Here is a 12832-nt window from a genome sequence, read left to right as displayed (position 1 = left end):
TCTCAAAGTCTGCACTAAAGCTCAAGGAAGGACAGGGGTGTCCCCAGGTGCTAGTGGGTGATTGCAGAGCCAGGCCTGAGACCCAGCTGGGCTCTGCACGCTTCCTCCTGTCTCTAACGCGAGGAGACCGTGCACGGAGAGGGACTTTGGGAGAGAAACGGCTCCCTAGAGGTGGATTCTGGGAGGGCGTCCACAGTGGGGTGAGGGGGGGTTGGGGAGGGGTGCTGGGGACCACTCCCTCATCCCCCCTTCACCCCTCCAGGAGCAGGGACCCCGGCGGCTGCAGCTGCCAAAGCTGCCGCCAAGGCTGCCCAGTTTGGTAAGCGCCTCCCCGTTCCCGTGTGCCCCACCCCCATCACAGAGCTTGCTCTCTCCTGTCCCCTGCTCTGGGGTCTGCTGCCCAGCCCCCCTGCCTCTCCAGCCCCCTCAGGCTGTCACCTTCTGGGGTGGCCTTCCTCCGAGACTTTGGCCCATCCGATGGCCTTTAGGAGTGTGGGTGACGTTCTGATTAGGGAGGCAGAGTGAGAAGAGGCCCCGGTGAGCCCCCAGGACCCGTCTCCCCATTCCCAAAGGCCCTGGGCCCCCCAGTCTGGCTGGGGCCTGCCCTCCAACTCATGCTGGCTCCTCTGGGCTCCAGCCCCCCTCAAGCGGCTGCAGCACTTCTTAGTCCCCATCTTTTATGACATCGCGGCAGTCCCACTTGTTAGCTCCCAACTGTGTGTCAGCTCCTGGGCGGCCCGGGCAGCCGTGCGCCTCGGCCTTAGGGACCTGAGGACATAAAGGTTCAGATCAGAACCTCTAAGGCCGAGTAGGCCAGAGACCATCTTAACCGTAGTCCACTGAGCCCCCCGCCCCACCCAGTTCTCATACACAACCATCTTACAAAGTTGGTGTCATTATTCCCATTTCACAGATGTAGAAACCGAGGTTCCCAGAGCCTCAGTAACTTGCCCACAGTCACGCAGCTAAACGGTGCTGAGCTGAGATTTGAACCCAGGTCTGCCTGGCTCGCAAAGCTCCTCAGACTACATAACTCTGCCTCTATCACCATCAAGTCTCCAAGGGGCCCTGGTCCCTCAAAAGGTTAAGAGCTCTTGACTCTGCACATACTTATTAGGGGCGAGGAAGCTGAGGCCCCTCAAGGGCAGGTGACTGGTCCAGGGTCGCACAGTAAGTCTGCAGGGCCGGGACGAGAGCCCAGGGCTCCAGCCGGTGCTCTTTCTGTCGGCTTCTGCTCCCTTTGGCTGGGCTTTGGCTAAGCTGTTCCCACTTTTCTAGGGGTAGCCCCCGGGGTTGGTGTGGCTCCTGGAGTGGTCCCCGGGGTCGGCGTGGCTCCTGGAGTGGTCCCCGGGGTTGGCGTGGCTCCTGGAGTGGTCCCCGGTGTTGGCGTGGCTCCTGGAGTGGTCCCTGGGGTCGGCGTGGCTCCTGGAGTGGTCCCTGGTGTCGGCGTGGCCCCCGGCGTTGGCATTGCCCCTGGTGTCGCAGGTGAGCTGTGAGCAGGTGGGCCTGGGGAGGTCCCGAAGCCTCCGTGGGCACCATTCCTGAACCCCCTCTCTCTCCCTCCAGGAGTGGGGGCTGCAGCCAAAACTGCTGCTAAGGTGGCCGCCAAAGCCCAGCTCCGTGAGTGCCCTGCCACCTTCCTGTCCCCTCCCAGCGCAAGCCTGAGCTGGGCCCAGGATATGCAGCCTCTCAGACCTGTCTGTGGCCTCCTTAGGTCCCCAAGGCAGCAGGCAGATGGGTTGGAAGCGCCGATTTGGCATGCGGGAGACCTGGGTTCAAGTCCTGGGCCCCACACCAGCTGAGTGACCTCTGAGTTACCCTGCCCTCATGTGTTAAGGGCGGGTGACGACAGTGCCTTCCTAACAGAAGGCTGTTAGGAGGTTGAACTGAGCTCATCCAAGAGGGAAGAGCAGGAGATTGGTCTGGAAAGGGAAGTGGTGCCCACAGTGGGCAGCCCGAATGCAGCCGGGGCTGGACTCGGTCAGTGCGGCTCAGGGAAGCCATTGCAGTGCAGCATGGGGGCCGGGCTGGGGGCAGGGCTGGAGATGGGGGCCAAGGCCATTGCCTGGGTCTGGGCCCCTGCACCTGGGGACTGGCCCAGCTCCCTGGGCAGGACATCTCCTCAGGGGCATGCTCCAGGCCTGCTGCCACCACCCACTGCCCTCTCTCTGCAGGGGCTGCAGCTGGGCTTGGTGCTGGCGTTCCCGGACTTGGAGTTGGTGTTCCCGGACTTGGAGTTGGCGTTGGTGTTCCCGGACTTGGAGTTGGTGTTGGTGTTCCCGGACTTGGAGTTGGCGCTGGTATTCCTGGGTTTGGGGCGGGTACAGGTGAGGGGCCTTCTAGGAGCTAGAAGCAACGATCCCTTGAGCTCAGGGGAAGGAGGCACCTCGTCCTCCCAGCACATCCCCACATCCCCCACTCGGGGGTGCGGAGTGAATTCCCCGCCAGGTTCTCCTGAGCAGGCAGAAACAAGTGGGGTAACAGATGGGGGAGGAGGGCCGGCCAGGCAAGGGGACCCCAGGCTGCCAGACTGCAGAACAGCCACCTCCTCAGTGGAGAGATGGCAGGGCTCCAGACTGGGAAAAAGCCCATCCACCATCCAGGGAAGGGTGGGATAGGGCAGCCCAGCTCCCCTTCTGCGGTGCTCTGTGGCAAGGGGGCCACTAGGAACTCCAGTTCCTCATTGTATGGTTACCAAGCCCCACTCTGTGCCAGCCTCATGCTGGGCCTAGAGGGGACAGGAAGGGGGCAGATCAGATTGGCACTGGCACCGTCAGACACTGGAGCTCTGTGTTTGCCAGCATGTGCTCCTTCCTGGCTGGGGAGCCGTGGCTTCAGGGCTTTGAGGAGGTGATGGCGGCCAAGGAAGTCAGGGAGGGCTCCCTGGAGGAGGCAGCAGAACCCCCAGGCACAGAGCTCAGCTGCTGACCCGCCTCTTTCCCTTCTCCCCAGTACCTGGAACCCTGGCCGCAGCTAAAGCAGCCAAATACGGTGAGTGCACCCCACAACCGCCCTGTTCCCTTGCTGCGTCCCTGTCCCTGACAGCACAGGGCTGGGGTGGTTTCTAGAACACATTAATGACAGTCTACAGACCTGGCCCCTGCCCACTACAGGCCTATGGTGCCTCCAACCCCCGTGACAACCAAAAACACACCTCAAATTTCCAACCCCTTGGGGGCAATTGCACCAGGGTCAGAACCACAGTCCCGCAGGCCCCGGGGCCAGGGAGGGGCCAGGGCTGCCGTAGGGGGGACCCGGCGGCCTCTGCCTCCTCCCCACACTCTGGCCCCAGCGGAGGAGTCGGTGTTCCTCATCTGGGCACCCCGGCCGCCCGCCCGCCTTCCCGTCGGCAGGACTGCGGCCGCCGCGAGCCAGCCCTGAGGACGTGGCAGACCTGCTGCCTCTGCACTTGGCGCTCGGGCAGTCCCGCCCGGCCAGACCCGGGCTGTCTGTGGCCCCCGCATTCCTGGCCTCCCGTGAGCCAAGGAGGGGGCCTCTGCCAGGGATCCACCGAGCCGGCGGCAGGTCCGCTTGGGGCCAGTCTCCACCTCGGAAAATCCCGGCTTCTCAGCCCCCACCCCCAGCGGCGGCCTCCTCTCCCGCTCACTGCTGGCTGCTGAGCCCGGCTGGCCGTCCGCAGACGTCGCCGGGGAACAAAGTGGTGTCCTGCGGCAGAGCAGCGAAGGGCGTGGGCTCCCCGGCCGCTTCCTGCCCGCGGAACTCTGAGCACGTTGCTTAACCAGTGCTGTGCCTCGACTTTCTCATCTGCGAAATGGGAATGATAACACCGCTATCTTTCCTGTCGCAACACATAATAAACGGGCTGAGACGTGGGAAGCACTTAGGACTGCCAGTGTCCCCTGAAGTGCCAGCTGTAAATACTGTTGCCACCACTCTTAGCAGCTCTGCACCGTCCAGTGACTCAGAACGTGCAGAGTTCACAGGGCGTGCCCTTTTCTCTCCAACACCTGTAAGGTTAGCAGGGTATCATCACCCCCTTGAGGGACATGGGGACTCTGGTGCCCAAAGAGATGATAGCCATAACGAGTGGAGAAACCAAGATTCAAACCAGATTCGAACCCAGGGCTGTCGGAACCTGAGACTGGTGTTGCACACTCTGCAACACCTAGCCCGAGCACAGGACAAGGACAGGCCTCTGTCCTGTGTCACAGATGGGAAGGCCAAGGCCTGAGGGGCGGGGAGGGGTCACCCTTGCCTGATTGGTGAGGGAAGAACCAGGACTCGCACTCAGGGGCTTCGGAAGGGACTTTCTGTCCCGTCTTCCTCCCACTGGGTCACATGGCCTCTGCCACCTGTCTGCTTACCTTGTGTTCCTGGGGGAGGGAGACCCGTCCTTCAGAAACGGGGACTGATCTGTCCTCTCTCCGCAGGAGCAGGAGTCCCCGGGGCCCTTGGAGGGGCTCTTGGTGGAGTAGGTGTCCCAGGCGTTGTGCCAGGTCAGCTGAAACCCCAGCGCGGGCGGGTGGGTGGCTGACCCCACCGAGTCCCTCGCTGAGCTCCTCTGTGCCCCCAGGAGCTGCACCTGCTGCTGCTGCCGCCGCTGCCAAAGCCGCTGCCAAAGCTGCCCAGTACGGTGAGCGCTTGCTGGAGGGGGTCCCTGCCACCAGGCCCGAGGGTTCTCGGGGAGCTCCTGCCTGGGCACTGGAGAGTCAGAGTCCCTGACCTGCCCCAGAGCCCCCCAGGGCCCAGCGCACCTCCAGACCCTCTGGGCTCTCAAAGGCCCTGGGAGCTCAGGCTCCACCTAGGCGCTGGGAAAACACCTGTGCCCTCCGCAGGCGGCAGGCGGAGGCTCTGGTCCCATTCTTCCGGCCAGCGGGGTTTAACGATCGGCTCTCTCCACAGGCCTGGGGGGAGTCGGTGGACTTGGTGCTGTCCCGGGTGTTGTCCCAGGTGCTGTCCCAGGTGTTGTCCCAGGTGCTGTCCCAGGTGTCGGGGCCTTTGGTGAGAGCTGCTCTGAAGTCAGGGAGTGTATGGGCGTGGGGGAGACTTTCTGTCCCACCTCCACCACACCTTTGCTCAAACTGTCCCCTCTGCCCTGCCCCACCCACACCCCACCCCACCTGCTTCTTGGGGTGTGTGGGCCCCACCGTCCCCTCCAGGCCTGGGCAGGGTTCAGAGAGGGGCTGGGGCAGGCAGGAGCCAGAGCTGCCCCTTGCAGCGGGGTCTGAGCCTCTCCCCGCCCTCTCGCAGCCCACCCGCCGCAGGTGGGGTGAGTTAGGAGGATGATGGCGATGCCCGTTCTCCAAGACGGAAACCAAAGCTCAGAGAGAAGTCGTTTTCCCCAAGTCTGTGCCATCATGGCGGGCCTTGTGTTGACAGCCCTCCCGTGTTGTCCCCGAGTCTCCCTGCCTACACTGGCCTCGGGTCTCTTCCTTCCCGTGTGCTCCACGGGGCCAGACACACAGTGGGGGCTTAGTGATGACTTTTGGAACAATGATGGATGAGGCAGGGGTGGAGGAGATGGGAGGCTGACTCGGGGGGTGGTGACTGGTGAGCAGGTGTGAAGAGAGGCCTGACTGGCAAGAGGTGGCACTTCTGAGCCCTCACCTGCCCCATCTCCCCAGGTGTGTCCCCAGCTGCAGCTGCTAAAGCAGCCAAATATGGTGAGTGCCTCCCCTCCCCCTGCCTTCCCCTACGCAGGCCCGCCACCCCCACCTGCCCCAGCCCTGCTCCCGGTAGCCCTGAAGGTCTTGTCCACGATATCCCTAGAGCCCAGCGGGGGATGTCAGGGCCTCTTGCATACGGGGGTGACTTGTCCTGACCCCATCTGCCCTCTTCTCAGGTGCTGCTGGCCTTGGAGGTGTCCTAGGTGCCGGCAGGCAGTTCCCAGTCGGAGGTAGGGCCTCACCTCTGCCCAGGTGTAGGGGAGGCTTGGCTGGCTGGCAGCAGGGGCTCCTGGAGCCTGCGTCCACATGAGGACATGAGACAGGGGCAAAGGGGCAGGCCGCAGGGTTGGGGACAGTGCCAGGTGAGCTCAGAGCTGAGGCCATGGGGCGTCACACCTGGGTGCTAGGAGCGGACACCCTGGGCTGAGAAAGCCGCTTTGCCTACAGTGGGGGATGGGGAGGAAGTGGTCCCAGACAGAGGCCTGGCGAAGCCGGCGCTCGTGCAGGCCAGAGAGGACAAGGCTAGAGCAGGGCCCACCTCCACCAAGCCCAAATCTCTCCCGCAGGAGTGGCAGCAAGACCTGGCTTCGGATTGTCTCCCATTTTCCCAGGTAGGCCAGGCTCCCAGCCCTGGGCCCTGCCCCGGAGCTCTGGCCACATCTGTCCTCCTCCCCCGCTCCTCTCCTGCTCAGAAGGGCTGAGCCAGCACCAGGGGTGGACCCCATGGCCTCAGGTCACGGGAGGCTGACACAGCAAGCACAGAGACCTTCAGCTTTTCTAAAACACACTTCACACCTCTCAGGGTCCCTGGGGGACAGAGAGCTTTCCCACCATGTCCCAGATGAGGCAAACTGCGGATCAGGGCGTGCTAGGGAGCAGCCCAAGGTCACTCAGTGGGAGAGGCAGAGCCCAGGGCTCCTGAAACCCAGCCCAGAACTTGGCCTTCTCACCCTACGCCCCCGTCCTGGCCTCAGGCTGGGCCCGGGCTGTCCGGGAGGGCTCAGTGGGCTCCCAGAAGTGGGCACACTCACAGCCTTCTCCTTGCCTTGTAGGTGTCGGCGCTGGGGGCCTGGGTGTCGCTGGTGAGTCTGCAACAAGAAGGCAGCTGATGCCTGGAGGGCCCATGTCACGCAGGGCCAGGGGGGCCCTGAGCTCCTTTAGGGGCTGGGTGGTCCTGTTTAGGGAGTGGCTGGTGTGGCCACGGCCCTGGGCTGGCTCTCTGGTGCTGGAGGGCTTGAGGAAGCCTCCAGAGGAATCGCAGAGGCTGAAAGTTCAGCCCCGGGATGTGGAACAGGAGCCAAGGGTCCCAATTCCTGGCGCTCCCACCTGGCACTTGACTAGGCATGGAGAGGGGGATGGGCACCTGGGTCCCCCAGGGACTCACGGTCTAGCTGGAGAGGAGGACAGGTCCCGCAGAAAGGAAAACAGACTGCGCAAGGGGAGAGCTGGTTGGGCAGGGTGGGTGGTGCGTCCCCAGCAGTCAGACGTGCACGGCTGACACCGGAAACCGCGGCAGGGTCTGACTGGGGGTGACAGGTGCCCGCTGAGCTGCTCAGGCCGCCACAGGCAGGAGGGACAGGCTGGGGACAGGGGGCCTTGGGAACCTGCTGAGACAGGACCGAGGCCAGGAACAAGGTGGGGGTGCTGGGAGAGGCAGGAAAGCCCAGCGCCCTCCCCAATCCCACCCTACCTCCACAGGAAAACCCTCCAAGGCCTTCGGAGGGGCCCTGGGAGCCCTGGGTTACCAAGGTGAGTGGAGATTTGGCCCCTGAAAGAGGCAGGGGAGGGAGAGGCTGTGCCCACCAGCCTGGGCCTGGGGGAGGGGCACAGGTGAGGCCTGGCAGGCAGCAGGGAGGTGGGGGAGGAGGATTCCCCTCGCCCATCCTTCTCTCTCCAACATGATGTTCAGAGCTGGGAGGGGGCCCAGGGCCCTCCAGGCTCCCTCCAGCCAGGCCTGGCTGTCCCCCCAGGTCCCTTCACACCTGCTGCTGCAGGGAAGAAACTGGGAAAGAGATGAGAAGAACTTGGGGGGACAGGGAAACAGAAGAGATGGGGCCACCAGAGTCCTAAATCAGGGAAATCTAAGGGTGTGGGTTAGGGTGGGGCACCCCAGGTGCCCTGGGCTGGGCACGGAGGGCAGAGGCCACCCCCCACTCCCGGGGCTGAGCCACGTCCCAGTTCAGAGATGCAGACCGCCTCTGGGGAGCACGTGGGGCGGTGCTGTCACCCCCAAGGAGTTCCAAGGGAGCCACAGCTGCACCCCGTCGTGGCTCAGGACGGTGAATTCCCTTCCACCCTCCCCCTCCCACCACGCAGATGAGGCAGCTGAGGCCAGAGGTGGGAGGGGCAGAGGCAGGACCCTCTCCTGGTGCCCAGCTTGCCGTGGGGACCAGTCTTGCTTATGGCCCCAGCAGGGTGCTGTCCGGAGACAGAGGCCTGTCCCTGCGCTGCACCCTCCTGGCTGCCACCAGGTGGCGGTAACGAGCTGCCTCTGGCTCAAGCAGGAGCAGGAGCTACACAGGCTCTGCCACCAGGCAAAGGTGGCTTTCCTGACACAGGGGGTGCCAATCAGACCCTGCCCAGCACAGGGCAGGAGTCCAGGGTTGAGTCCCAGCCCAGCCACTGGCTCTGCGGATAAGACCCTCCCCCCACCCCCAGGCCTCCGTTCACTTATTGCTGCCATGTCCCCTGCACGGGTCCCCCACTCCCAGCAAGGCCACCTCCTCCCAACACTGACTCTCCCTCCCCCCCATCTGCCCTGCTGGGGGCTGCTCCCAACCCTTCCCTAAAAGGCTCCCCAGGCGCAGGGTGTGGACACCTTGTCAGGCCTGGTCCTTCCCCATCCCCACAGCCTGGCCCTGTCCCCTCTCTGAGCCTTGGTTTCCACGGTCTTGGGGCCTGCCCCCACCCCACCTGCCCAGTGGGAGTTGGTACCATGGGCAGGGTCAGAGTTCAGCCTGGGGCGTGGCCTGACTTCTCGTGGCTTCTGGAAGCCTCTGTCCGAGTAGGACAGCGGTCAGGGGCTTGAGCTGCAACTGGGAAGGGCCGGCCTGACCGCTGCGTGCGCCTCCCCCGATCCAGGTGTGCCCTGCCTGGGGAAGGCCTGTGGCCGGAAGAGAAAGTGAGCTTCCCAGGACCCCTGACTCGCGACCTCATCAACTTTGGTGCTACTGCTTGGTGGAGAATGTAAACCCTTTGTCACCCCACCCCATGGTCCCCCAGTCCCCACCCCAGGAGGGAACGGGCAGGCCGGGCGGCCGTGGAAATCCCCAGGACGAGGAAACAAGAGAGCGGTGGCCCAGGGCCCCGACCGGGAGGCCCCCTACTTCAGAGGCAGGGCGTGGGCCTGGCCCCCTGCCCCCTCCCCGCCCCACCCAGGACGCTCCGCCCCCCACACACACAGCCTCCATCTCCAGGGGAACTTGGTGCTACATGCCGGTGCTCCCATCCTCCCAGGGGAGGGAGGAGGGAAGGGCAGCCCCTTGGGGACCCCCCTCCCTGGGGCTCCCTTGAAGATGGTGCAGACACTTCTGGGCAGTCCGCCTCCCCCTGCCCACCGGGACCCATCCCTGTCTGGCTGCGGTCCAGTTGGTACCCAAGCACCTTAAGCCTCAAAGCTGGATTCGGTCACATAATCCGTCCTTGGTCCGCCTCGTCCCCTCTCCCCCACCAATTGCTGTTCCCCACATTCGGGGCACCTTCAGGTCGGAAGACCACCCCCCCCACTGGGAATAGCCCCCCCTTTGCTCTTGTGGAGTCTGTCCGCCCATCCACCCATCTGCCCATCCGTCCATCTGTCCGTCCACCTGTCCTTGTCCCCATTTGACTGCCCAGCACCACTAGCTGGCTGGGCACACCCGCCATCAAACCCCCCACCCCGCCACCTCCCTCACGCTCACCCAGGGTGTGCAGGGCTGTGGACGGGGGCAGGTGTCTCCCCACCCGGGGTCTCCCCACACGCAGTACTGTATCCCTGTCCCTCCCTCGGGCCACTGTCCTTCGGAGTGGTTCCACCCCTGCCCCGCCCATCTCTTTGTGTCTCGCTGTGATAGATCAATAAATATTTTATTTTTTGTCCTGGACATTTGGGGAATTATTTTTGATTGCTGATGTTCTCTTTTGGGTTTATTGTTGTGGTTAATTGAAAGAAAAAAATTTTTTCTGATCTGGGGAGCTGTATCTCCAATAGAAAATTCATTTTAATCACTTTGGTATAACTCGGGATAAAACACACCTTTTTTTAAAAATAAGGAAATTAACTGCTTCTGAAAAGACTAATAAATGAAAACCTTTTAAGGAAACTGTGCTTTGGCCTTCTTTGTCCTAGTCCATCTGCGGTGGCTCGCCCGCCACCCATGGTGTCTCTGGGAGACTGCTGCACCAAGGCACTTGCTGCTGGCTTCTGCGGCATCCATGCTTCTCCAAGTCTGGCTTGTCCCTTAACAATGACATCCCCCTCACAGAGGAGGCAGGGCTGGCGGGTCTCCATGGAGGTGGACTCCACCTGCCCCTGCGCTTGCCCCGTGGGCCCACGTCCTTGAGCACAGGCCTCCGAACACCGAGGGTGCGGTCAGAGCGGTGGAGGAAACGAAGCTGACCCTGCTGTCCAGACCGAGCCCTCAGCCCCTGTGAACCGCTAGGTAGAGAGGGGAGGAATATCTGACCTAAGAAAATTCAGAAGATAATCAAGGGACACCTGTTTGCCTCTGAAACAGTCGCTTCTACTCTCATACATGGCCTGTGTAAGTCACCACTTTGCTCCTTTGTAAAGTGTACGAAACGACACTCCGCAGGTGGCACCAGCGGACTCAGCACCCCCCTTCCATGCACCCATTCCCAGAGCCCATCCTCCCCGCTTTGGGGCCAGAAATCCACAGGGCCTGGGAACGTGCCCCTCTGTGGACCATGCTCTGGGTACCAGATTCCGGAATTCCCTCCCCAAACCACTGAGCCTACTTCCAGGGCTCAAATGGCCTCATGCCTACGTCTATTCTCCTGAGAGTGACCCTGTTGCCAGCGTGCACACCTCTGAGCCGGAAGGGCGGCCCGGGAGCTATTTGTCGGGAGTGTGGGTGGGGCTTACCGCGCAGACGGGCGTATCTGTGCGTTTGCTCGCAAGCACCAAGCACCGTGGCGATGCCAGCAGGAGTTGGGATGGAGAAAGCCAGTGGGCGTGACGCTCAGGGGGACCTTCCCAGAGGATAGGAAAGGGCAAAGGAGGATCCAATCATCCATCCACCCATCCATCCGTCCATCCATCCATTCATTCATTTCTTTTTTTTTTTTTTTTTCCATTGAGACAGAGTCTCACTCTGTTGCCCAGTCTAGAGTGCCGTGGCATCATCATAGCTCACTGCAACCTCAAACTCCTGGACTCAAGCAATCCTCCTGCCTCAACCTCCTGAGTAGCTGGGACTACAGGTGCACACCACCATGCCCAGCCTTCATTCATTCATTTCTTCACTCAACAAAATCATCCTTTGCTGGTTCCGCCTCAGCTCTCTGGCCTCCAAAAGCTGAATGCAAGCCAAGCATTCAGCCCTGGGCACTCCCCGCCTTGATTTCTCATAGCTCCTGGCTTTAAATACCACTCATGTATTTGGCAACTCCTAAGTTGACATCTCCAGTGTGGAACGTTGCCCTGAGTCCAGGACTTGCACATCCAAGGCCAATTCTAACATCTCCACCTGGATGTCCCACAGACATGGCCTAGGGAGCAGGGATCCCCCACCGCCCGCCTCGCCACCTCTCCCATCTCAGCAAAGGGCAGCCCACGCTGCCAGCGGCTCAGGCCGCAAGTCTGGTGCCATCTCTGACTCTGCTCGTCTCTCTGCAGAACCTGCAGCAGGTCCTGCGGCATGACCTTCAGAACACATCCAGAGTCCAACCACCGCTTACCACCTTGGGCTGCGCCCGGTCCCCCATCGTCTCTTGCCCGGACGACTGGAACAGCTCCCTGGCTGGGCTCCCCGGTTCCCCTTCTGCCTTCTCTCCACACAGCGGCCAAAGCAATCCTTTCAAGACATAAGCCAGCTCAGGTCATGCATCTGCTCAAAATCCTGCAGTGGCTCCCCGTGTCCCTAAGAGCCAAAGCCAGAAGCCTTTCAGTGGCCAAGGAGCCCCTACCCGAGTGGCACCAGCAGCTCCGACCTCACATCCTGCTACTCAGCCCTCTGGCCCTCTGCCATCCTGTGTGGTCCCCTGGCTCTCTTGTCCTTGAGCACAGCAGGTCGCCCCACTGCTGGCCTTTCCATCTGCTGTCTCTGCTGCCTGGAACTCTCTTCCCTCGGCCACCAGTGCTCCTGCCTCCTTCACCTGCTTCAGGCCTTGACTCAAGTGCCACCTTCTCAGAGGGTCCTTCCCTGACGCCTTTCTGTACCTGCGGACTGTGCCTTCCTCCCCTGCCCAGCCCTCCCTCATTTGTCCCTGCCTTCTTTTTCTCCAGAGCACCTGTCACCATGCAGCAAAGCATATTTTCCTTCTTTTTTACTGTCTCCCTGCACCAGACTGTAAATTCCCTAAAAATGGGCATTGATTTAAGAACAAAACAGATGAAAAATGTTGCCCTCCTTAATTGTATACCGCAGAAGAAAGATGGTCGGGGAATGTGCGGGGCTGATAATGACCCTAAAGAGAGCCAGGTCCTAATCCCTGGAAGCTGCTAAGGTCCCTGTATCTGTTCTCTAGGGCTGCCGTCACAGAGCACCAGGGAGTGGAGAGCTCAAACCACATAGATTTATTTTCTCACTATTCTAGAGGCTAGCAGTCGGAGAGCAAGGTGTTGGCAGGTTTGTTCATTTTGACACCTCTCTCCTTAGCTTGTAGATAGCTGTCTTCTCCCTGTTTCTTTTTCTTTTTTTTTTTTTTTAATTTTATGGAACGCCTCACGAATTTGTGCGTCATCCTTGCACGGGGCCATGCTAATCTTCTCTGTGTCGTTCCAATTTTAGTGTATGTGCTGCTGAAGCGAGCACTCTCCCTGTCTTCCTGGGTCTTCCCTCTGGGCATGGCTGTGTCCTAATCTCTTCGCATAAGGACACCGGTGGATTGGGACCTACCCTGATGACTTCATTTTGATTTAATCACCTCGTTAAAGACCCTAACTCCAAACACAGTCACATTCTGAGATACTGGGGTAAGTACCTCGACATCTGGATTTGGAGGAGTCATCATTCAGCCCATAGGAGTTACCTTATATGGAAAAA

The 12832-nt window shown here is 61.3% G+C and overlaps 1 protein-coding gene and 1 non-coding gene across 9 annotated transcripts in view; one reads left to right on the top strand and one right to left on the bottom strand.

Annotated features, from left to right (window-relative positions):
- ELN (elastin) overlaps positions 1-9709 on the top strand; it is a 32170-nt gene extending 22461 nt beyond the window's left edge. For 3 of the 8 annotated variants that reach the window (XM_069486274.1, XM_069486273.1, XM_069486267.1), the window contains 14 exons: positions 263-319; positions 1279-1485; positions 1567-1620; positions 2175-2300; positions 2953-2991; positions 4392-4457; positions 4535-4594; positions 4864-4962; positions 5586-5624; positions 5804-5857; positions 6194-6238; positions 6680-6709; positions 7326-7376; positions 8709-9709. In XM_069486274.1, the coding sequence (XP_069342375.1) occupies positions 263-319; positions 1279-1485; positions 1567-1620; positions 2175-2300; positions 2953-2991; positions 4392-4457; positions 4535-4594; positions 4864-4962; positions 5586-5624; positions 5804-5857; positions 6194-6238; positions 6680-6709; positions 7326-7376; positions 8709-8752 (971 nt within the window). In that variant the 3' untranslated portion in view covers positions 8753-9709. The remainder of the gene's footprint in view (positions 1-262; positions 320-1278; positions 1486-1566; positions 1621-2174; positions 2301-2952; positions 2992-4391; positions 4458-4534; positions 4595-4863; positions 4963-5585; positions 5625-5803; positions 5858-6193; positions 6239-6679; positions 6710-7325; positions 7377-8708) is intronic. The other 5 variants (XM_069486272.1, XM_069486270.1, XM_069486268.1 and 2 more) reach the window with 5 other exon arrangements.
- Positions 9710-12495: 2786 nt separating this feature from the next.
- LOC138394917 (U6 spliceosomal RNA) lies at positions 12496-12601 on the bottom strand. Its single transcript, XR_011235434.1, has one exon. It is a non-coding gene; the product is annotated as a U6 spliceosomal RNA (small nuclear RNA).
- Between the last annotated feature and the right edge of the window lie 231 nt (positions 12602-12832).

The sequence above is a fragment of the Eulemur rufifrons genome, chromosome 14 (genome assembly GCF_041146395.1).
Source record: "Eulemur rufifrons isolate Redbay chromosome 14, OSU_ERuf_1, whole genome shotgun sequence".
NCBI lineage: Eukaryota > Metazoa > Chordata > Mammalia > Primates > Lemuridae > Eulemur > Eulemur rufifrons.
Note: the sequence above shows the minus strand (reverse complement) of the source record. Positions and strands in the feature narration are given on the sequence as shown.